This window comes from Lytechinus variegatus, chromosome 7 (assembly GCF_018143015.1).
Source record: "Lytechinus variegatus isolate NC3 chromosome 7, Lvar_3.0, whole genome shotgun sequence".
NCBI lineage: Eukaryota > Metazoa > Echinodermata > Echinoidea > Temnopleuroida > Toxopneustidae > Lytechinus > Lytechinus variegatus.
Genome location: NC_054746.1, coordinates 4,087,013 through 4,112,297, shown reverse-complemented (window position 1 = coordinate 4,112,297; position 25,285 = coordinate 4,087,013). Strand labels below are relative to the sequence as shown.

Here is a 25,285-nt window from a genome sequence, read left to right as displayed (position 1 = left end):
TATTAAGTTGTATGTTTCTTATGTTTACTGTGCTCTTTCCTGATTCATCGATGGTGAAGACAATCATCTATTTATACTTCCTAGACAATTATGAATGATTTGAGAGCCAAATGAGCTGAAGTATGATATCTTTACCCTTAGTGATTTATGTAACAATTGGCTATAAATACTTAAACCACAACTTTAAACCCGACTTCATGACTGCATTGGTCAAATCACGCCAAGAGGACGTGCACTAGTGATCAATGAGATAGCGTGTTGCATATCATGTACGCATCAGCATTTAGGTGTGATTCTAATGGGGTGTTGCAAGAAACTTGCGATCAATTGCAAGTCTCTTCTTGGTCCCTAAATTAATCATATGCCGTGAAGTTGATTGCAAATTAGTGATTGATTGCTAATCTGCTCCTTGAAACAAGGAGTTTAATCTGATTTGCTATAACAAATGTTGATCTATCAGTTGTAAAATTGCAACAGAATGTTTGCGATTGATTGCAAATATTTTCTTGCAACACCCCTTAAGTCATACTTAAACATGTGTGAATCATCACCCAGGCATGATAGTGAACATTGGTGGAGTACAAAATGCATGATTTGACAATTCACCATTCTGCCAGCAATCAACTCTTTATATATTTCTCGATCTTTTAACTCAAACATATGTTAGGCATCTTATCAAATGGACTACTCACTGCAAACTATCCTGTTTCTCTATCAATGAATCGCTATGCTCATATCTTTCCGCAACCAGGCTCTGGACTTGCTTATCACATCTCTTAAACTGATCCATGCCAGAATCTACATGGCGACAAAACTCATCAAACTTCTTGCTCAGCTCCTGTAAGCAAAAAATCAATATGAACCCTTTTAAATTCAATTTTAATAATCATTTTACATCCACAGAAATCATTAATATATAAACATCTATTAAAAATAGATTAGTATAAAAATTAATCCATTAATTTGTTTTTCTTTTACTACAATTTACAAATTTAAAATAAGAATGTTTACTTATTTTCATTTAATATGTATCAATGCTAGTTTCAGATATATTATCTCATGTAACTGAACATGCAGAATACAGGGTTCTAGTACGAATCCACTACCAATTTTCATTGATTTCTGTTGTTGTCAGTTGTCAGTGTTGTCGTCAACCATTTCTTTAATGTTCTTCAATACACATATGGAAATTAAATTCTACAGTTTTTGTACAAAAAAGAGAAAGAAATAAAAAGCTACTAGCTGAACAACTGATACATGTATGTAAAGAAATGTCTACACTACAAGAATCCTGCATTACCTCTAAGTGTTCGTAATCCTGACCATATTCCTCCGAGCTGGCCACCTGATACTGTTCTTCGATCCATTCCCCAAGCTCGTCACTCTCGCGTACATACTGGTGCATCAGCTTGGTCTGTTCTAGTTTGAAAGTTCTATGGGATCCCTGGTCCATTACGTTCTTGTACTGGTTAACAAGCTCTTCCTGAGGTGAAGAAATAATAATAATATAGGGTAGCCACTTCAGTTTTGAAAACTGTTTTACCAGCAGGCCCTGCTATTATTACTACCCCAGCTTTAGCTGAGCTGCCTAGGCGCTCAAGCATTCAAGGAATTTCTTCCTACCGGGTACCCATTCACCTCACCTGGGTTGAGTGCAGCACAATATGGATGAGTTTCTTGCTGAAGGAAATTACGCCATGGCTGGGAGATCGAACCCACGACCCTCTGTTTCAAAGTCAGATAACTAATCCACTTGGCCACAACGCTCCACAAAAAAAATCAGACATTCCAGTGACACCCCTTTCAGTTCATTTTACTCATTTATTAAAACATCACAATATATGATTTGATTTGATTATCCCCCCTTTCCAGATGGCAACGAAATACCTGCTGAAATACAATGTTTGGGTGGTCTTTTTTTTAGAATGAAACACATGCCTAAGAGAGATCCATGGGGAACAGTGAGACCTCTTAAATTCCTATTTGATTTGATATATTTTTCATAAGCGTTGCATTATATGGAGAATTCAGAACAAACTAAAATATTTTTACTTTGTCTCTGAACCAATATCAAGACTTAGACAAAGAGACAGAAATAAATACAAACAAAACAGATTAAGAAAAGATAGACCTCAACCTGAAGCTGTACAAGAAGAGATGAGACAAACAAACAAAAATAACAGAAATGGATTCTGATTCAAAAGTAAGGAAAGGCTCAAGTTCAGAAAAAAATATGAATCATTCAAATTTGTCCCACACACAACCCTATGATATCAATAATAATATTCCATTATTGTATAGAACACATCACATTACCATCTGGATATTATTACATTTGCTGTAATCTGGCAGTCCTTAACAGTGAACAAGCTTTTCAGGGAATTAAATACCTGCCAAGTACCTCACCTGGGTTGAGTGTGGCAAAAACAAATTAAATGTCTTTCCAAAGGACATAAGTTATTTCGCATGAATTTAATATACAAATATTCTGTAATAGATTCTCCTTATGTAAGAACAAAGGATAAAGTTTGACTGAAGATGGCACTTAAATTTCCATTCGCATGCAGTAAAAAACATATCGACAAATTAATCAGATCAAGCATAAATGGACTTGCAATACTGCATAGTCATCAATGAGATAGAGGCCCGAATTCACAAAGGTGGTTTTGAAAACCCACGGTTGATTCCATGGTTTATGCAGATTTCCTATATAATTTACGCTTAATTTAGCGCGTATCTGGCACGTGTATAAAAAAATGTCCAATGCTGATGCATGCTTTTGTCACAGTGCACCAAATTGGCACCTGTTACCATGGTTAGATACACTATTTATGCACGAAAGCGAATTTGTGTATTCTTATGCATGACAATAAATTATTTTGAATTTTATTCATGAGTCCACTGTTTGAAGAGTGGACTCATGAATAAAAACAGTGGACTCATGAATAAAATAGCATATTTAACTATGGTAACAGGCGTCAATTTGGCGCACTGTGACAAAAGCGCGCATCAGCATTGGACATTTTTTATACACGTGCCAGATACGCGCTAAATTAAGCGTTATGTATACAGGAAATCTGCATAAACCATGGACTCAACCGTGGGTTTTCAAAACCACCTTTGTGAATTCGGGCCAGGTGTTTAATATCATATGAGCAACGGCACTAAGCAAAATTTTAAATCACACATAACTCTTAGTGGAACATCCCAAGGGGCAACTGAAAAGCCATTAACCGATGACTAGACGTACCTGTTTTTCAGTGATGCCTTCAGCCTCTGGGTTCCTTGAGGATACCATCTGATTCTTCCGGTCTCCTAGTGACCTGATCACACTCTCATAGTGTTCTATGTTCAGTTCAAGAGCCTGTGGGGGAATATACAAACATTCATGTCAGTCTTGCAGCTAATAATCACATTCTCCCTTGTCTTTTACGGGAAAATATCTTGAAAATTATACATGCGGCCAATACTCAACATAAGACACCTGGCAACATTCCTACACTGCACTTACAAGTCTTGCATTCTCATCGGAACTTACACAAAAATAATTTGTCAATGTCTTACAAACCTGACGACAATTGAAAATTTCAGGGGATGTACCTTTTAACTATTGTTGGAAATCTCGAGAGTGATCTTGAACTCATTCCTGTTCTTAATCTCAAAGTTGCTGGACTTGGTCTTGCTCTTGGACCCTCTAGTCTTGGACCCAACACTGCTTTTAACTTTAAGGGGAAAAAGGGAAGTAGGAGAGTAGTTCACCTTATTCTTTGCAAGCATCTTTTCAGTTGCACCTTCATCTTTGCCATAGTCGGTGATCATAGCCAAGGAGAGTTTCTCAGTCATCCAAGATTCTGCTTCAACTGCTTCAGAATAGTACTGGAAACAAGCAAAGACACCAATCTAAGTTGGCTTTCACAGCGATAACAAGATCATGCTTCCATAACTGCTAAATACATAAACTGCAAGATAGGACTATACTACATCATCTAAAATACTAGGATATGATTAATGTTGTTTTCTTCGAATTCCATACAGTTTGCTTGATGTTTATGATCCATGTCATTGATCAAAATTTTTACTTGCAAATTTGTTTTAGAATGTATCTGTGGTTGATTCCCATTATCATAATTATTATTTATTAATTCATATATTTATTTATTTATGTTATCAATTCATTTTTTCATGGGGGGGGGTTCACAAAGCAACACATGAAAGTATAGTGAACTTCTTGTTTGTTATGTATCCAATGCAAGTTTTGCCAAATTTTTCTGCAAATGGAGGGAGGGGGTTGATATTTTTTGCGGTTTGCCTTCCCAGCAAATTCAGATTGCTAACAATATCATGTTATCATAGCTGTGCTCACTTTCTGTGCTTCAAATGCCATATCTAGATGGTTCTTTCTTGCCAAGGCCTGGTCTAGTAACTGGTCCCATGACAGGGATAGATCCTGACACCGTTCCTGGACTTCATGTAAGGCAAAGTGACCACAGTCTATAAGATGCTGACCCGTACTAAGGACCTTGTCTATGACAGGCTGGTGTCCAGTTATCTCTGCTTCAAGTTTCTGAGTGTTACACACACAAAATCATCACAATAGTGAAAATGCGAAAAAATAATGAATTTTCATAAAGATTGATTTCTACGGTAATGTTTTTTCTTAAGAATAGAACACACAAGGGAATGATTAAAGGGATGGTCCAGGCTGGAAATAATTATATCTCAATAAATAAAGTAACATTCACAAAGCAAAATGCTGAAAATTTCATCAAAATCGGATAACAAATAACAAAGTTATTGAATTTCAAAGATTTGAAAAAAAGTTTTGGATATGAAAAAATAAAATTAAACACATACAGAATGCATAGGTTTCAAAGAATGGATTCATTTTTGTTCTAAAACAATTTTTTTTACAAGAGACAATAATTATAATAATAATAATAATACTTGGTTCTTTTAAGACGCATCACACAGCGAATTGCATGTCCCTAAGCACTTTCAGTATGGAAAAAGTATAAAGTAAGAAAAAGGTAGGAGACATGAAAGGAACCTGTACATGTAGATACGATTCAAGGATTTTACACAAGGATTTTAATACCAGTATTCAGCGGAAATTACTGACAAAGACTCTTCATAACCCCCCTCCCCTGGTCTCATAACTCCTCTTCTTATACCTGATGTTTCTTTAACATGCTCTGTGTAGAAGTAAAATCCCTTCCATAGTTGGTAGAGCTTGCAGCAGGAGAGTGGTCTTTGATCCACTGAAGCTCCGTATCTACATCATGGTAGAACTGCTGTACCCTCAGGGATTCCTCCAGCTTCTTACGCCTCTTCTCAGCTGGACCTTCCAACTCATTGAACCTATGGGGGTGATTCATAAAACACAACAGTCAGTGATTTTTCACTCACAAATTTGCTTAAAGCCAATCAGAGGCAAGGTTTTGGTAGCTTATAACAATAGACAATTTAATGAACAGATTATTTCTTTAATGGATTGCTCCCCCGAACAGGACAATCAAAGGCTATTGGAAATCAGGTTCTTGAGTTTTGTACGGTTAATCTTGTTCCGAGGAGTTGTTCAATAAAACTGTGAGCTAAATCTTTTTTAAAACATTTTTTTAAACATACCCCATCGATATGACCAAAAGTAATTGTTTACTAGTATACATGTGCATACAAATAACCAATATCCCATTAAAGGGTAGATTATCATCCAATAGCCAGCTTCATCATACTGATTCAGCCAATTATTACAACTCTTTATTTTGAGCACATGTCTTGAGCATTCACAAAGCCTATCTTCCAAAAATTTCAATTGCATAGAACACCGACATCGAATTATAATCCCACGTTCTATATCGAATGACAGCAAACCTGCATCAACCATCACCTGTATAGAAGATCCACCTGCTCATCGGCCCAAATTCACAAAGGTGGTTTTGAAAACTCACAGTTGAATCCATGGTTTATGCGGACTTCCTGTATGAATAACGCTTAATTCAACGCGTATCGGGCGCGTTTATAAAACATGTCCAATGCTGATGCGCGCCTTGGTCGCAGTGCGCCAAATTGACGCCTGTTAACATGATAAGATATGCCATTTTATTCACGAGTCCAATGTTTGAAGAATGGACTCATTATTCAAAACAGTGGACCCATGAATAAAATAGCGTGGATAACCATGGCAACAGGCGTCGATTTGGCGCACTGTAACAAAAGTGCGCATCAGTAGGGAAAGTGATTTTCTGTTTCTAAAAATTGCCTTTTCCGTTTCAGAAAATCTCAAATTCCGTTTCAGCATGTCTATAAAACGGAAATTCCGTTTCCCCATAGACTTTGTGTACAAGAAAAATTGACAATTCTGTTTATATAGAAAACCAATATGCAACGAGTAGCGATGTCAAAATGCTAGCGCTGCTCAAAATTTGCATCTACCAATGTACTAACATCGCTTTAAAATCCATTTTAATTGAAGAGATTCGAGCTCAAAAACTATTTAGAGAAACATAATCAACAGAATACATTCTCACCTTTCATATTATTAGCATTATTTTATTGTTAAATGGGATTTTATCGCTGATTTGGGGACTTTTCGGACATCGTTTTGAGCAGTCGACGACTTCCGAATATCCGCCATTTTGAATTTGATGAATCACTGTGATCATTATATTATGACCGAACGCACAGGGCAGCAACACACGGCCGATTCTGCTTTATATGCCGACGTGAGTGTAAACTAATTTGGATATGATCGAGTGATGGAGAGGCTCGAGTGTAGTTACGATGTGTTGATTGTCATGACTGTTGTTTCAAAACGGGATCGTGTTTTTTCAGTTGATATTCGTATTTTGTTGAGGATTTGGGATTAATTTCTGTTGCTTTTTTGTGCATTTTGAGAAAAAAAATGTTTTCCGTAATTTTCCGTTTGAAAAGCCACTTTCCGTTTCAAACAGCCGATTCCGTGAATTCCATCCTTTTTCCGCGATCGCAGAAAATCACTGTCCCTACTTCAGCATTGGACATTTGTTTTAAATATACGCAGTAAATAAGCATAATTTATACAAGCAATCTGCATAAACCATGGACTCATCTGTGGGTTTTCAAAACCACCTTTGTGAATTCGGGTCATAAAGACTATTTTTCTTGTCTCCTTTGGGTGGTTACATGTTACACTGTATCATAGAGATAGCGCAATGATGAAATAACACTCACCTCTGTGTAATACAAGCTGTCTCAGATTTGATCTTGTCTTTGTCAAAGTGACCTTGATCAGCCAGTTTCTTGGAATTCTGGGATAGCTTCTTCATCCTCTCAGCCTGGAGAGACATCTCTGTGTCCAATACCTACATGCACATGCCAGTGAGAACAATGATGGTATTTCCACACTCATTAATATACAAATAAAGGGGTTGTTTCACATAGACTTAAGAGCGATCTGAAGTTGCACTTAAATTGCCAGCTGGATGTGGCACGTAACATCATAGCATTGATCACATCATACTAACATAGCCATCAAAGAGATGACATATTAAATCCAATATGCAAATAAACAAATCTTATTTCGTCTTCGGGGTAAGATTGAAGATTAAAAGCACAAAGGTTGTTGACTTCAAACAGATCAACTCCTGCACATGCATGCACGTACATTTACGTACGCATTTCATTTGGATATTTGATTTCGTTCATAAAATTGTGAATTTACCAGAGGATGCAAGATATTTGGCACTGATGATAACTCCCTTCCAACTTAAAATAAAGCATCATCCGGACAGCCCAGCTACGGAACATCGAGCAGGTTTCTCAGTATCACCAAGGTGATAGCTGGTCCCTCCAACACGTAGACGAGGACGAGGCTGTGACATGATTGTGAGGCCTCTAACCCTCCCAGCGAAAGAAAGTAAGACACATTGCATATTCAAAGCAATACTTGATCTGGGGACCGTTTCATGAAAGTTGTCAGCACTGACAAAATGTCTTTCTCCGACAGATACCATAGTAACAGTCAGAGGCCAGAGCTTCTCAGCCAATCAAAAGCAAGGATTTCACTATAATAGTCAGCACTGACAATTAAGCCAGTGCTGACAACTTTCACGAAACACCCACCTGTTGTCTCTTAAGAAGACTCTTGACACTCCTAAGATCGTGTCCCACGTCCTGCGATGCCATAGCAATCTCTATCGCCTGGATGTTGGCAGCTGCATCTTCCATCGCCCGTATCAGTTCCTGCTCCTCCATGGCTTGCTGGAGCTTCTTCCCTCTCTCATCAGCCCTGGTACTCAGGTCCATCCAGCGGGAGTTGATGGCCTGCAGTAAGACCTGGATCTCCTCCGAGTTGGCATTGTCAGAGTCAATAAGGGCAGTCCCAGTCTAATGTAAAGAAAACATACAAGTCAAACCTACAATAGCCACCAGCTGTATAGGACTAGTTTTGTTTCCCTTCATATTTTTTTAGTTTGACACTTTGGCCCGTATTCTGAACTCCGGTTTAAATTAAACCCTGGTTTTAAGTTGTGTTTTAAGTATGGAGAGCCAAATGGGGCACAAATCATTAACAGTACACATTCAATTTATTGACTGACTGGACACTCAAATTGTTCATAATTTTCTGGGAATGATAAGTATTTTTCTTCATTATGAAATTTTTGAAATTTTGGCTCTCCATAATTGTAGTAATTTTAGCACAGAGTTAGAATGTGGTCTAAGTTAAACCTGACTTCAGAATACGGGCCTTTGTCCCAAAAGACTACCTACTTAAAATATAACGACCACTATTCTTTGTTTTGAATGGACATGATATACAAGTCTGATAGTAGTATAAATGGGGGTGGATATAAGGTGTAATTTTGACCCTTACTTAACTGGAGGGGGGGCACTTGACCCCCCTCGAGGAATTTCATCACTACACTGCCGTGCAAATTTTTTTTACTGTGCCGCTCTGTGAATTTTTTAACTTTAAACTCTTGCGCATCTTTTGATACCAAATTTGCGGCTCTCAGCAACGCGATTTCCAAAATACACAACAAATTGTAAGTGCATGTCAGAGCCAAAATTGCTCAAAAATGATAGTCCATGTACAAAGTCAATGCAAATTGTGTTTTCAACAAAATATCATAAATGTAAGGTGAATTTTGTTGGTTTGAATGGATTTATTTTATGCTATTTATGATTGCAAAAGGGTCCCCGACAAAGATCATCAAAATCACAACTGAAAACAAAGGTTCGAAAAAACAAAAAAATACATAAGAATTTAAAATACAATTTAAAAAAAAGGAAATTTATTATGTTTCAGCAATTTTTTTGTAGATATATGTTATAAATAATAACTGATATTTTCACCAAAAATTAGCTTCTAGCTATGGAGTAGTTAAAGACAAAAACATGCACAAAAAACATATTTCAGGCAAATTTCATATGCTTATTTGCATAATTAATAAATTAGATCAAAAACACAATCATTTGAAAATTTTACTTTTCCATTTTTTATCACCCCCCCTCCTCAGTATATCCGGGGGGGGGGGGGGGATGTTTCACAAAGATATACTTATGACTTAGAGTCACACTTACATGCCTAGCTGTGTGCAGTAGAAAAATGCATTACCGCATTGATCAGATCATGCCAAAAAGGATGCGCCCTACTGTGTATTGATCAATAAGATGGCACGTTGCATTTCATTTACGCGTCAGCATTTAAGTGCGACTTAAGTCATACTCATATCTCTGTGAAACACCCCCTTACTTAAATTAGGGTAAAATCACTTGATGAACTCTCATCTCCTTTCCAGCACTTAACTTCATCATAATAATGCATTACCTTGAGACATTACTTACTTCTATTTACCTATTTCAGAAAAAGTGGTATATCTTTATATTCTCTTTAAGAATATATGACCAATTTTTGTTTTTTTATGTTTATGATATAAATTGTAATTTGATAAAGTGAACTGATATTTCTTTGCTTAAATAGTACAATCAAGCCTACCTCGTTTAGTTTATCTAGTCTTTCCTTGTTTGCTATTATCTCAGCTTGAAAAGCTTGATGTTTCTTAACCTTCCCAGGTAGATTGGTTAGTTCTCTGTATGATTCATCATCGGCTATTTCAAACTTTTCAGCAAGCCAGGAAGATATCTGTAAGAAGAGATATATGCAATGCATATAATAATAATAATATGTCCATTTATATAGCGCAGTTACTATGTGCATATACTCAACTGCACTTTGATATCATATTATTACCCCGGCTGTAGCTGAGCTGCCATATTAATAGGCACTAAAGCGTTCAAGAAAAAATCCTACCGTGTACCCATTCACCTCACCTGGGTCGAGTGCAGCACAATGTGGATAAATTTCTTGCTGAAGGAAATTACGCCATGGCTGAGATGCGAACCCAAGAGCCTCTGTTTCAAAGTCCGGAGACTTATCCACTGGGCCACAACGCTCCACGCATACAGACATTTCAACTGCTATTTCAACATAACTACAATTTACACTGAATTAATATACCTCTGTAGAAGTTAAACAAGGTAATTAATCTACATTTGCCACACATGACCCAGGTGAGGTACACGAGTACTAAGTAGGAAATTATTCCTTGAAATGCTCAAGTGTCTTTACTTGGCAGCTACTGTCAGCTGAAGCCAGGGTAATAATAGTGAGCGGTAAGAGTGTCAGAAATGAGAATTATAATAATCCATAAGAACCTACTACATTATAATAAGCTATATAACAGATTCCAATATTCTGGAAGACTGTACTTGTATCTGTATTTTATATTTTTCTTCATTTACAATATCTCAACAAGACGGCAAAACATATGATATCTTGGATTTTTTCCCTCCTTGCTATTAAAAGGCCCCCATTCCACAGAACGGAGACCATTGACAGACCACTGAAAGACTTAAAATTGTTGAGGTCTTACAGCGGTCTTCAAGATCACTGAAATTTGTCATCTCGGTGGAATGGCTCAGAAAGACCCCTCAAAGAACTCTGAAAGACTGATGCATATTTCTTATCTTACTGGTCTTAGAGTAGTCCTATAGAGGTCTTTCAATGGTCTTTCAGAGATCTTTTATGCAACAAGTGATCTTTCAGAATTCTTTCCATGGACTTTGCCTGGTCTTTGAATGATCTCTCATGAGTCTTACAGTGATCTCCGCAAGAATCTTGAGAGACTGCCGGAAGATAATTGAAAGACTATTAAGACCTTTGAGAGTTTATCGAAAGACTGCTGAAAGACCACTGAAAGACCATTTTCCTGTAATTGTAAGACTTTTGAACCATTTCAAAAAGTTTTGGAGCCCATGAAGACCACGAAGACCACTAAAAGATTGGTCAGGACTTGTGTAAGACCTCCCAGACCATTGTAGGTTCATTGAGAGACCTCTGAAATATCAACCAGAATTTGTGGTCTTTCAAAGGTCTTTCAGCGGTCTTGTTCTCTGTGGAATGGGAGTTTAAATTGGATAATAAATCATGTACAGAATAATTTTTGTTTCTAAGGTTATTACTGGATTGAAGGGCATGTTTTGAATTCCGTAATGATATAGGATTACCTCATCAGCATCTCTGACAAACTCTAGATGTTCTTTAGATTCCTTGAGGGCTTGGTATCTTTGCTCACTTCTCTCTTTAACCGCAATCCTCCGTTCTATCACTTCATCTCTCCGAGAAACAACGCTGCACAGAGGCAGAGACATTTCAAATGATTAAAACATATCACATTTAAGTTTCAATGTAATTTGCAATTTTTACAATAGCTGAACAACTACAGTTTGAAGCTGAATTATAATAGGTAAGGAGGCTAAAAAAAGAATAATAATATTGCTATTCTATTCTCAAATGACTTTCTTAATAACTACAGATATATGCAAAAATATCAAAATATCATGACTCATCTAGAGATGTTTTCTAGGGGTGTTTCATAAAGCTGCTCGTAAGATACGAATGATTTTACGCACGACTGGTGATCCTTTCATGTGCTATGTGATGTCCCTATGTAACTGAGTTATGACCTAAGAACATGTTCCAGTTGTGCATAAAGTCATGTGTAACTTTATGAACAACTTTATGAAACATCCACCTGCTTTTACAAAGTAAAAATAATTACCCTCTTCTATTCAATGTGCATACTCACTAATTCTTTGCATAGTGTTTTCTGTCAATGAGAGATTGAGCCATGTCTTTCAGACCTTTGACCTTCTCCTCTTGTAGGTCAAATTTCTTCATGAAGTCTTCATGTCTTTTGAGTAACGAAATGACACTCTCCACTGTGCTCTATGGAAGTATATGTACATAGAAATATTTGAACATTTTAGAAGATGCATATCATTATTAAAAGAAACTGACATAGATACATCTTAACGAGTAAATAAGGCAGAAAGAACATTTACGTCCCAAACCTAAGCGGGTAAGAACTTCATGTAGGTTGATTTCATATGCACTTTATATACATATGTATACCGGTCACTGTTAAAACGTATCTCAAACAGCTCATTAAAATGTCAGATACAAGCAACATCCTTTTGCTAGACAAGATCTCCTCAAAGATAGGAGACTGTTTTTAGACACCATGATTGAAATTACCATAATCGAAATTCTAACAGCTTTTCCCAAGCTGTCCATAAATATTTGAATTTCGAGATACAAGGTTTAACAATCCACTGATGAAATATGACTGCAACGCATAAACAAAATTTTGAAGTATTTAATAATCTTTTGAATATAGTTGAATGTTAATCATAACCCATGAAAATCTAAAGACAATAGGAAAGAAGAATAACTCTCAATTACATCACTTTGTCTCAATATCATATCAAACTGCAATCATTTTTCTAACTCTTTTTCATCTGATTCATCTCAAACTTAAGAATTGAATGAAAACCAAATAATAAATGAAAACCAAAAAATAACATCATACCAAAAATAAATTCTAATTGAGTAGTATAACTTACCCCTAAATCATTGAAGTCTAGGAAGTCTTCATGGCCACTTGTAGTAACGTCAATCTGATCTGCCTCTCGATTTAAAATCTATCACACAAACAAGAATGAAGTTAAAAAGAAGCTGCTGAAAACTGCTTATCTAAAAAAAGAGCCAATGGAGTATATTAGAGAGTCAAAAGGGGCCTAAGATTTCGATCCTAGCAGAATCTTCGTCGGAGGCAAAATGACCATTTTGACCAATGACCAAAATGGTCATTTTGCCTCCGACGAAGATTCTGCTAGGATCGAAAGCTTAGGCCCCTTTTGACTCTCTAAACAAGAATGAAATCAATACTTAAAGTCATGCATTATGGTAAATTCAGTAATATGTGCAGTACATTAATTTTCGCAGGATTCGTGGCAAGATTGGCAAGCGCGAAATTTATCAGCATCTATTTCAATGCATGTTTTCAACTGGGGATCAATTTTGTATATCCAGCACGAGTTTTTGTCAATACGCAATGCAATAGGGAGTGTATAAACAGAGTGTGTTATTGTGTCTTGCTGTGCGTGTGTATCGAACAATAAATAGAGCGCATCGAGTGTGTGTAGAAGCGCGAAACATTTACTGCAGCAGTATTTTATCTGCTGTTGACCATCGGATGGTGAAAACGATTGAAGATGGCTGTGATTGCCAATGGAAGTAGGTAAATATGGGCCTAGATATGCATAAATTTGTGTGTATGTGTGTGAAACAGTTGATTCGTTGGATGGATGTGAACTGTTGTGTATTGTATGTTCGCAGTTAGGCTGTGTGTAAAACAAAAAATTGTGGCGGGTTTAATGATAAGATCGGCGGATGAAGAGATTCTGAAGCAAGTACGAAAGGACCCAGTGGATCAAATTCAAAGCTGTGAATCTACCTCTTCTGCAGCTAAAAATAGCAGAGGCAAGGTGAGAGCCAAGCGTGGTCCATATGAGGTTACTCCAGCCAGCTTTGCGCCAAGATAGGACGGTATGCTGCTGAGAGTGGAGTTGTTGCAGCGGCAAACCAATCAACGAGAGCACCGTCAGGGGTATGAGGAAAGCATATCTCGGGAAGATTGGAGACTGTTTCCCATCCAGAACCTGTTGAAGTGCTGGAATGCGAGAGCCGTGGTAGACCATTCTTGCTTGGGAAGAACATAGATTCCAAGGTCCAACATTTCATTCTGGCTTTGCGAGAGAGTGGAGGGCCAGTTTCTACACCGCTTGTGATGGCAGCTAAAAAGGGGTTCCTTAAGAACAAGAACCCTCCTATTCTGTCCGACTTTGGTGGATCGATCACGATAGAAAAGACATGGGCACAGCCTTTGCTGAAGAGGATGAACTTCACAAAGAGGAAGGGCACAAAAGCAGCTCGCAAAGTTCCTCATGATCTTGAGGCGCTTCGGGGGAAAATTCCAGCAAAGAATAGGAAGGCGAGTGAGGAAATACAACATCCCGACGAACTTATCATCAACCGGGACCAGACCGCTGTTGAAGCCATCCCCTGTGGGAACTGGACAATGAATCATCGTGGAGACAAGCAAGTCGAGATCAAGGGAGTTGATGACAAGAGAAAATACACTGCTCTCCTCGCATGTTCCATGAGTGGTGACCTTTCGCCGCCCAAGATTATCTATCAAGGGTCTACTGAGAGATGCCATCCTCATCATGCCAACTTTCCTCAGGGACTGGGACATCTGGCACAGCCCCGGTCATGGGAGTACAAGTGACGCCATGGTGCCGTACATCGTACCCTACGTCGCAGTACCCTAGAGCGTTTGAACACCACTGCCCGCCCATAGTTGATTTTTCGATATGTATGCTGCTCATCATACTGCTGAAGTGCGCCAAGCTATCACTGACGCTGGTGGTCTGTGTGTCTATGTCCCTCCTACCTGCACAGACGAAATGCAAACCCTGGACGCCACCGTGGTCAGAAAATACAAGCAGATCATGCGCTCCCAGTTCCAGGTGTGGTTTTGCTTATAATTGATAGATGTAGAATCCAAAAACAAATTCAAGAATCATCAACCTTTTTTTTCTTCATCATATTAACGCTCAACACATTGAGGTGCAGTAAGTCCACAAAAAATAAAGAATAGATTCCACATTCTTATCAACTTGACACATTTGAAGAGACCAGAAATAGCAAATAATCACTCAGTTATTGACAAATGCCTATAAACGTATGAGAACAAAGCGGTGACATTTCTTTGTGAAATAAAGATCATCTTGCATATTTTGAATGACATAAAACCTGAATATAGTAATTTCATACATTCTCCTGCCCAACTCCATAATTATGTTTTGTTTTTTGTTTTTTTAAGTGTTAGCTAAGTTGAATTAATTTTGTTTCCTTTTTTTTTGGGGGGGGGGAAGCATCCACTGATTTGGTCAGATAGTCATCATTAATGACAATTATTCATTGTTTTACCCTCTCCCTCTAGGGGTGGTTCATCTTTTGTTTTTTCTTTATTTGGGCGAATTAAACAACGGTAATTCCACATGTTAAGGGAGAAATTAATTGTTGTTTCACTTCACAATGAGGAAGAAATGAGAATATTTCATATTTTATATAATAAAATACAAAAGAAATAGATAGTGGATGACGTCATCAGTGTCCTCATTTGCACACTGACCAGGATGTACATATAAACGTTTTGTGAAATTAAGCGAAAGTATGAAATGACATAACTTTCTTATTTTTCAACAGATTCTGATGAAATTTTCAGTGTTATGCTTGTTGGATTTTTCTCTTTTTATTAAAATCAAGTTTTTGTTGGAGTGAACTTTTCCTTTAAAAACTCACAGCTAAATCCAGAGCATCCTGAAGCTGTTTATTCCTCTTTTCCCAACGTGTTGCCAAACTCTCTTTCATTGTGGAAAGCTTCTCCACTTTGTGTGCAATCGTCACTGAATCAGGTAAAGTCTTCAGGAGCTGCTGTCCTAGCTTACTTAGTTTGGTGAATCTAGTGAAAAAAGGGAAAACAGGTTATTATAAATGGCTAGAATTACCATTGAAAATGCTGAAAAAATGCAAGTTATGAAAGAGAAACTGAAGAAGAAAAAAAGTCCAACTTCATTTATCAATTTAGAATATAATATAAAAGAATATTTTTTTTCAATATTTGAATTAAAACTGTTTGGGTAACAATAGAAATAATACATGAATTCAAATCTTCTCATACCCAAGAATTTGGGCTAACCACCACAGAGTCCAATAATGACTTGGTCTCCATGTCATTTTGTCTAGTGCCAAGAGGTTTGACTTCCACATTTTTGAATAAAAAACTGATTCATAAAGTACAGTTCATCTAGTGATGTTGAACCATGGTGATATTAGATGAACAGGGGGTGTTTCACAAAGATTTAAGTATGACTTAGGTCGCACTTAAATGCAGACGTGTTCATGATATGCAACACGCGATCTTATTGACAGACATGCAGTAGTGCGCGTCCTCATGACACGATCTGACTAATGCGGTCAAGCCTTTCATACTGTACGCAACTCGGTACTTGAGTGCGACTCTAAGTCATACTTAAATCTTTGTGAAACACCCCCCTGGTTACACACAGACTAGAATTAGACCATGAGGGAACAGAACAAACAAAAAATAGACAGAGTAGTAGGTGTTGACCAAGTGGGAATTTACCACTTTTTTTCAAGTATAAAATAGGAATGACAACTGAGGTATGGACAAATATTTAGAATATGCATCATTTTTTTGAATGATGATGAAAATAAATTTACTTGTCAACAAACAAAAAGATCATCAGGGCCCTGTCTTACAAAGATTACGATTGATCTGATCGATCGCAACTAAGGACGGCCAGCAACGTCAAGATCTATTATGCATGTTTGTTCAAAATATTTTCTAGCTTTAATGTATATTCATGCATTCATTGTTTTCTGGAAAATTTACTTTACTTCTCTTTGCATACAAAGGACATTGTGCAAATGTTTCATCGAAAAAATTATGACATTAATGAATTTCCATAGAGTTACAACTGATTTGATGAATTGTAATTCTTTGTAAGATTGGGCCCTGAATTCCAATGAAAGACCGGCTGCTAAGACTCACTTATCTCCATGAGCTTGAATGTCCTGTAGAAGATCACCATGTCTCTTCAGCAAGTCTTCTGAGCCGACTACATCTTTAGCTAGCTCAGTGTCCAAGAGTTTACCATTCATCTCATTACACCAAGTAATCTATACATAGGGAAATGAAGTAAGTACACACTGTATAGGATTGTAAGAATTGTGGGCACAACACAATGACGCCACAAAGCATGCAGTCATTCTCACAGCCAGTGTTGTCACTTTCGCGCCACACTTACGATATTTCAAAAAATAGTTTTTTGCAAAGAAAAAAGATGTTAAAGGATGGGAGTTGCTGCTACCCTATTTGGCGTTCAACAATTAAAGGGATAGAGCCTCGTCGATCTGGCGCTGCACAGCGGCTGCCGGGCTGACCATCAAATGGGCAAAACAAATTTTCTGAGTATTTCATTTCTGGTGTCTATTTTGAACAATAAAATATGGATTTTAAGATTTTTTTTCTAAGATATACCTCATAAAGTAATTGTGCTTGCACAATGTTTTATAAACAAATCAGTAACTTGGCTGTGTCATCATCACTCACCAATTCTTTTGACTCATTGTGAAATGTAGTGATATCCCTAGACTGAGCCAGCTGTGTCTTCCTCTCAGTAGCTTTATCTTCTAGATTATCCCAAAGCTTACTAATCTCATCCTGACGATTGCTGATATGATCACCCTCATCCGGATAGGAAGTTTTTACACTGTAAACCACAAAAATATACACAGAATAGTTTTTACACTGTAAACCACAAAAATATACACAAAATAGTTTTTACACTGTAAACCACAAAATATACACAAAATAGTTTTTACACTGTAAACCACAAAATATACACAAAATAGTTTTTACACTGTAAACCACAAAAATATACACAAAATAGTTTTTACACTGTAAACCACAAAAATATACACAAAATAGTTTTTACACTGTAAACCACAAAATATACAAAAAATAGTTTTTACACTGTAAACCACAAAATATACACAAGTATCGCAATTTAATCATGTATGTAATAATAATACATTGTAATTCAATTCAATTCATTTATTTTCACTTGATGAAAATAACATGATGTATACAAGTAACTGAGAAATTTAACATAATGGTAAGAAAGAACAACAATACAAGGTAGAGAAAATTACAATACAGTAAAATAATGTACACAAAAGTTTTCAAGTGTGGACTGGCATTAGAGATCCCATAGTTCTTAGTAGTTCAAGCCAAGTATAGAAAGAACAAGGAAAGAATGCAAAATAGAACACACAAGGACACAACCATGCAAGGGGGAAAATCATTTAAGTGTTATTCAAGTGTTTGCCTTTCTGGAAGAATGATTAAAAGAAAGGGACGAGTATGTGTGGAGGGTCACAAAAAAAAATGAAAGGTGAAATTAGTGAGAATAATTAAGTGTAGGAGAAAGGCAAACGCAGAAATTATAGACATGTTACATTTACTTATTTGTTACTGAATGGACACATGGTTAACATCATTTCAGTAGCTTACAAGAGTTTTCAGGGATTTTCCAGTAAAAAATCATTATTTGTTTTATGAAACACTCCTAGGATTTAAGATAGACTTACGCTTTGGCAAGGAGGCCCAGTTTGCGTAGTTTATCCATGACAGGTGTCAGTTCTCTCTGTAGGTTTTCATACTTTCTTTGTAAAGCCTCGGCTGGTAGGGTTTGGTTTCCAGGGTCGTCGGAGGTCAAAGCTTTGAATTTATCCATAATCCATTCCTTGGTCTCACCCCATGAATGATTGTAAAGCTCAATACTGAAATGAAATAATCAATTAACAGTTTAAAATGACGAGATCATTTTTTAATAAGAAATCTGCTTTCATGAAGAACATCTAAATGAATGTGGAATACTGATGTGTGATGAACTTTTCTCAATATATAACCATATATAATATAAACAACTTTACATTAGTTCTATGATCATTTAATATACTTGCATTCCAATATCATGCATTGAAAAATTAATGACTTTAATAAAAAGCAGTTACTTGAGGGTATAAAGTATAATCAATTACACAATATGTGATGAGGTACCGTATTCAAAGAAATCATGAATTACAAAGTACAACTACAAAAACATAAACATAAAAAACAGAAATCTACATATCGATGATCACTGAATGGAGCATGATGCTTTGAATAAGCTGAATATTACTCTTTAAAATCATTTAGGCACGTTTCTTCAAGAGCTGACAATTATGGTAATTTTTGCCACTGTGGAAACCACCACCATGGTGACATAACAGTTGGAAGTCTTTATGAAATGAGCCCCTGGATCCCATCTTACAAAGATTTGCAACCGATCCGATCAATCTCAACTACATGGAAATCCATCAATGTCGTAATTTTGCTACAAGAAATTTGCACTATGTCATTTTGTAAACAAAGAGGAGCATACTATTTAGAAAAGCCGTGGTGTAGTGGTTCTGACTCTCGCCTTGTAAACAGAGGGTCGTGTGTTCGAATCCCACCGCGGTCTAGCGTCCTTTGGCAAGGCGTTAACCCACACCTTGCCACTCTCGACCCAGGTGCTAAATGGGTACCCGGTAGGATGCGAAAGATATTGTATGTTTGAATGTGCCAGCGCCATAATGAGGCTGCGATGAATGCAAGGAATGCTCTCCAGGGAGGGGAAATTGTGCACTTTTTGTGCGGGGATCGAAATGAATCCAATGACGGGGGAATAATAAGCTGTAACGCGCTTTGAGCCATTCTGGGAAAAGCGCTATATAAAAATTGGCTATTATTATTATTATTATTATACTGAATTGTCAAGACAATGATGAATGTAAGAGTATACATCATATTTAGAAAACATTTTGAGCAAATATGCCTTTGAGATGATGGCATCGCTGGTTTTCCATAGTTGTGGTTGATCAGATCAATTGCAACTCTTTGTATGACGGGGCCCCCTGGACTCATTCGTACCTAGAGGCTCCTTCAAGCATCTTTTCCTTATCGGCTTTTAGTTGTAGAACTCTCTGCCACTGTTGATTGACTTCCTTCTGTCTGCTCCTGACGTCACCTTGTTTGCTATGACCCGTCTCCACGAACCGGTCAGCCATCTTATTTATTCTCTCGACTCTGCCTTGGTTCGCTACCAGGTCCGTCAGCAGATTCTCAAACTTTCTTTTTGTCGCTTCGACGTGCTCCGAGAAGCTCTCCTTCTTCTTCAAGGCTTTTTCCTGCAGGAAAATTTGAAAACAAACTTTGATGATAATGGTCACTGGAAAGAGTGAATTAAAATAAATTTGAACATCATAATCATCAGCTTCTCTTTCTTCATTTTTTTTACAGCATCACATACAGAATGAATGAGTGGACAAGGGTATTCTTTGTGTGACATTAACACAGACTTTGCAATCAATATTCATGGCTTACTGAAAAATTAATTAATTTGGTTCTTGTCATTACATCACAAGTGGAATGCTTATGAATCTTTGGTATAAAGATAAATGCCATTTGTGGTAACAAATCAAATGACCATGAAAGTGCCTGCCTGTATAAATAGAAATATGTGCCATAGGATTTAGGAAGAAATTGGCAAAGTAAGGATGAGATGCCAGCAAAGTGGTCTTTATTCATGCAATATTAATACACTGTCCCACATGTGCAAATCTGTGTAAGTGATCATTCAGCATGATTTTTTTTTCAGCATAGATTCAAGAATTTCATACAGTTCAGTAATGTATCTGCATCAGACCTAGATCTACATTGATATGGTGACAATGTAACATTGGTTTTACACACTTTCTCAAGGAGATAATGTTCACTGCAATTACATTCATTTATCTTTAAAGGGATGGTCCAGGCTGAAAATATTTATGTCTAAATGAATTGAGTAAAATTTACAGAGAAAAATGCTGAAAATGTAATCAAAATCTGATAACAAATAACGAAGTTATTGAATTTTAAAGTTTACCAATATCTTGTGAAAACAGTTATATGCACATCGTCATGAATATTCATTGGGTAAGCTGATGATGTCACATCCCCTCTTTCCTTTTTCTTATATTACATGAAATCATACATGTTTCATTTTTCCATCCATCTGCAAATGATGTGTCTCAATACCGATGAAATAAAATGCGTCAATAAATAAATAATGCACTTAATCAGTTGTCAATAAAACTGTTTTAGTTCTTGGTAGAAAATTTTGAATAAACCTAATTTCAATATAAGAAAATACAAAAGAACAAGTGGGGATATGACATCATCAGCCCACCTAATTAATATTCATAAAGACATACCTAGAACTGTTTCACCAGAATAATGCAAATCTTTAAAATTCAATAACTTTGTTATTTGTTATCCGATTTTGATCAAATTTTCAGCATTTTGCTTTGTGGATTTTACTCAATTTATTGAGATATGAATATCTCTAGCCTGGACCATCCCTTTAACTTACAAAATTAAAACAAGTCAGCTTGTAGCATTATTTTAAATCAATACTTGGAATCTTGAAACACCACTAACCTTCTCCTTCATCCAATCTTGGAATTCATCGCAATCATGGTAGAATGTGAATAGCTTGATGGCATCCTCCAAGTATCGAGACCTAGCCTCACTCAGTTTGCGTAGTCTCTTATATGTGCCGTTGATGGAGGCTAGTCTTAACTCAATGTTGTCTTCATCAAAATGGTGGCTCTGTCTCCGGACTACATGAAAATAAATGTAATGGATTAGCTTTAGAGGGATCCTATCCATTAATTCTTCAACAAAATACGCTCTCAAACTGAATAGCCAAGTTAACTTTTATCAAATATTTGAACACCAATGAGAATTTTAAAGTCCCAGCCATGGCATAATTTCCTTCAGCAAGAAATTTATCGACACTGTGCTGCACTCAACCCAGGTGAGGTGAATGGGTACCCGGTAGGAAGAAATTCCTGGAATGCTTTGAGCGCCTAGGCAGCCCAGCTAAAGCCGGGGTGATAATAATAACAGGGCCCGCTGAGAGAACAGTTTTCAGAACTAAAGTGGCTTCCCTGGGTAAATATACCTATAATATTATTATTATTATTAAGTTAAGTTATCACATATATATTATTGATCAAGGATTTCATCCACAATATACCACGATCTACTGTGGCTATAGTCAGGCAGCATATGTCATCTACTTCGACAAATTGGCTAAGTCTGATTTTTCACTTTTATGTGATTAATGACATCACAGGGAACAAGCTTCAACTTGGTGACAAATTTCTAATGGTCATCTTGACCATGTGAGGGGTCAAAATGGGGTCAATAGGGGTCAAATTTTGGAACTGCCCTGATTATTTCAAGTCATACATCAAATTGTTTGTTTTGTTATACTGGACAAAAAAAGTGACACAACCATATACTTGTGACCTCCTGTTAAAAATTTATGACCGGAAATGTCAAATGTCAACAAACTTTTGTTAAATGGCAAATTACACTGAAAGCTAATTTTGGGGCTTTCTTTTTGTTTGCATGTGTGTACATTTTTTTTTAATTGGATAAGTTCATCTTCAGAAGTACTTATCCACAAGATATAAAGGGTCAAGACAAGGTCAGGGATAAATCTAAAGGTCAACAAACTTTCAATGGTAGCCAAAATACACTAAAAGCAGTTAGAATCTTAGAAGTTGGTTCTTCATTTTAAAAAAGTCTCTAAGAAGACATTATCCATTAGATAAAAAGTGGGTCAAATGTGCTCATTTAGGAACAAAATAAATAAACAGAGATAGATGTTAAATACATTCAGTGTGGTATCATGGTATCGCAGGAAATCTTGAAACGACTTGACAAACTCTAATGCCCTTAAAATCGTACAATCTTCATGATAATATAAGTGAAACCAGCTCTTTCCAAGTTTCTTGATTTAGGAATTCAATTCAAGCTCAATTCATTTTAGATTTACTAGTCTTTGATATGTAAAGAAACATTTCATCCATTTGCTTTGTACAGAATATTCTAATCAACAGAAATTATTGTAATACATTGGGGTGTATGTGTAATACTACGTTAACAAAGTAAGCACATCTAATGATCAGTGCCCCCAGCTCCTAAGAAAGATGCCTTATTTGGATTAACTTACGAAAACGATAATGAGGTTAGGATCGAGAATGACATGATATACTGGGGTTGTTTTGTGTTTATGCATTAATGGGGTAGAAGAAGAGACAATTAAGAGCCTTACCACTGCCAGATCTTGATAGCACACTCTTCCTATCCTTTGGTTTCTTCTTCTTGATGATCTCCTGTCTGATCTTCGTCTTCTTCACCATGACCTTCTCAGGAACTTTGACCTTTCTCTTGACCTTCTTCTTCACAACCTTTGGAGTGACCTCCTTGACATAGTTTGCTGGAATGAAGCCCTCTTGGGCGTTTCCTCTCCTCACGCTCCACCAATCAGTGTTGCTCTTCTCAATCAATATCATTATCTACAAAAAAAGAGAGAAATATGCCTCAGGAGACAGCCATCTCGGAAGCAGACATGACAGTTTCAAAGAGTCTTTTTTTTCTTGGGTACTGATTACCGACCCAGGGTTGGAGCCATCTCTGTAGGAGGTGCATCGACGTTCATGGTTTAAGGAGAGAAGAAGTGCATTAGTTTTTGTTTTGCTTTTTGAAGGTTTTAAGTATTGTTCTTTAAAAATGTTCTTAATTTAGATGGTTCAGGATTTTAAGGGTTCAGGATTTTGCTAAAAATTAGGAAGCATTATTTTCCATAGGGCTGAGCAGTAAAGTCATCAGGAAAAATAAGAAAAGTCATAATGAAAGAAGAGCACAAAATGGTCAAAATTCATATTCTTTTCCCCCAATTCAGAATGGTTGAGAGGTCTGATATACATTTAGCAGTGTCTGTTGAAGGAGATTGGATTGCTGTTTGAGGAGGAAGATTTCTGGAGGGGCTTTTAGACCAGATACAGGGGCCCGTTGCAGAAAGAGCTGCAATCAATTGCAACTCTAAAAATCATGCGCAACTTGATTTTCAACCAATTAACAGCGCACATTTTGGACTTGCGATTGATTGCTTGACTTGCGTTTAAACGCGACTCTTTCTGCAACTGAGCCCTGGACCTCTTATACTGGGATGGATAGAAGATTCCCATGTGCCTCCAAAACTGTTTGTGAAGCTGCTTAGTTTATGGCATAAATGCAGAGGTTCTGAGTCGAGGTTTTGCTTCATGGTAAAGACATTGCTAAACTTGAATAAGTCACCTGTAACAAAACGCCCTACTGTGTATCATGGCCTTGATTTGGTTTGTGAGTAATTGCAAGAAATAACACCTGACAAAGTACGGTGTACGGCCAATTTCATTGACAAGTGAATACCATGCACGACCACTGGAATGTGAAACCCTACCCTTAAAAGTATTGAAAACAAAACGATACTCTTGCTAAGTATTCCCTGAATTGACCCCCTAAACAAATACAGTGATATTTTCATTGTAATGTCACAGACGTCAATCATCAGTTTTACCTTTACCAACATCATTGGGTTTAGTACAGCCCCACCTCCCACATCTCGGGCAACACATAGTGTTGACAGTTTTCTAAAACATTTTAGTCTTAATTTTTACACCCTCGTAAATTTGACCCTAAACACGTAGCTTTCCTAGCGAAAACAGATACCCTTTTTTCATTACTTCAGTGTTTTTGACACCCTTATAATGTTACGTACATAACATGCCCTATCTTGAAAAAGACATCCTTTTTACGTATTTTGGGGGTCGCGCATGGTATCCACTCGTAAATGCCCCCCCCCCCCCCCCCCCGGTATTAGACTACATGAGAAGAGAACCAAGTTAATACAAATCATTCTCACCTCTCCCTTGGCTATCTTCATGTCTTCTCCTTTGTAGTTATACAAGGCTTTGACCTGAGGGTACTTCCTCTCTTCAATCACTTCCTTGATGACCTCTCGTTCGACGATCTCTTCCTCCTCCACCTCATATGGAACATCGACCGTCTCCGTTGTAAAGGATTCCTCATCCATCAAAGGTGATGACCTGCCTTGCATCTTTGTCTGTTGAAAGGAACAATGTACAATATCATACCGACCTGGGCTCCGTTTCATAAGGCTGTTCGTAAGTTAAGAAAGACTTTAAGAACGACTGGTGATCCTTTCTTACGCGCTAAACCATCGCCAATGAATATACCATACCACAAGAAAGCTTCACCGGTCATTCTTAAAGTCGCTCGTAACTTACGAACAGCTTTATGAAACACCCACTTGTTGTTAAAATCAAATC

At 37.1% G+C, this 25,285-nt stretch overlaps 1 protein-coding gene across 1 annotated transcript in view; it reads right to left on the bottom strand.

Moving 5' to 3' along the window:
* LOC121418243 (spectrin beta chain, non-erythrocytic 5-like) overlaps nucleotides 1-25,285 on the bottom strand; it is a 110,146-nt gene that overhangs the window by 49,535 nt on the left and 35,326 nt on the right. The window contains exons 17-36 of the mRNA XM_041611997.1: nucleotides 24,859-25,059; nucleotides 23,227-23,470; nucleotides 21,540-21,721; nucleotides 19,992-20,248; nucleotides 18,626-18,817; nucleotides 17,586-17,745; nucleotides 17,025-17,152; nucleotides 15,752-15,911; nucleotides 12,946-13,023; nucleotides 12,129-12,268; nucleotides 11,548-11,671; nucleotides 9,977-10,123; nucleotides 8,101-8,364; nucleotides 7,210-7,340; nucleotides 5,172-5,358; nucleotides 4,364-4,564; nucleotides 3,760-3,876; nucleotides 3,251-3,364; nucleotides 1,301-1,483; nucleotides 693-838 (exon numbers count right to left, since the gene is read on the bottom strand). Coding sequence (XP_041467931.1) covers nucleotides 693-838; nucleotides 1,301-1,483; nucleotides 3,251-3,364; nucleotides 3,760-3,876; nucleotides 4,364-4,564; nucleotides 5,172-5,358; nucleotides 7,210-7,340; nucleotides 8,101-8,364; nucleotides 9,977-10,123; nucleotides 11,548-11,671; nucleotides 12,129-12,268; nucleotides 12,946-13,023; nucleotides 15,752-15,911; nucleotides 17,025-17,152; nucleotides 17,586-17,745; nucleotides 18,626-18,817; nucleotides 19,992-20,248; nucleotides 21,540-21,721; nucleotides 23,227-23,470; nucleotides 24,859-25,059 — 3,356 coding nt within the window. The remainder of the gene's footprint in view (nucleotides 1-692; nucleotides 839-1,300; nucleotides 1,484-3,250; nucleotides 3,365-3,759; nucleotides 3,877-4,363; nucleotides 4,565-5,171; nucleotides 5,359-7,209; nucleotides 7,341-8,100; nucleotides 8,365-9,976; nucleotides 10,124-11,547; nucleotides 11,672-12,128; nucleotides 12,269-12,945; nucleotides 13,024-15,751; nucleotides 15,912-17,024; nucleotides 17,153-17,585; nucleotides 17,746-18,625; nucleotides 18,818-19,991; nucleotides 20,249-21,539; nucleotides 21,722-23,226; nucleotides 23,471-24,858; nucleotides 25,060-25,285) is intronic.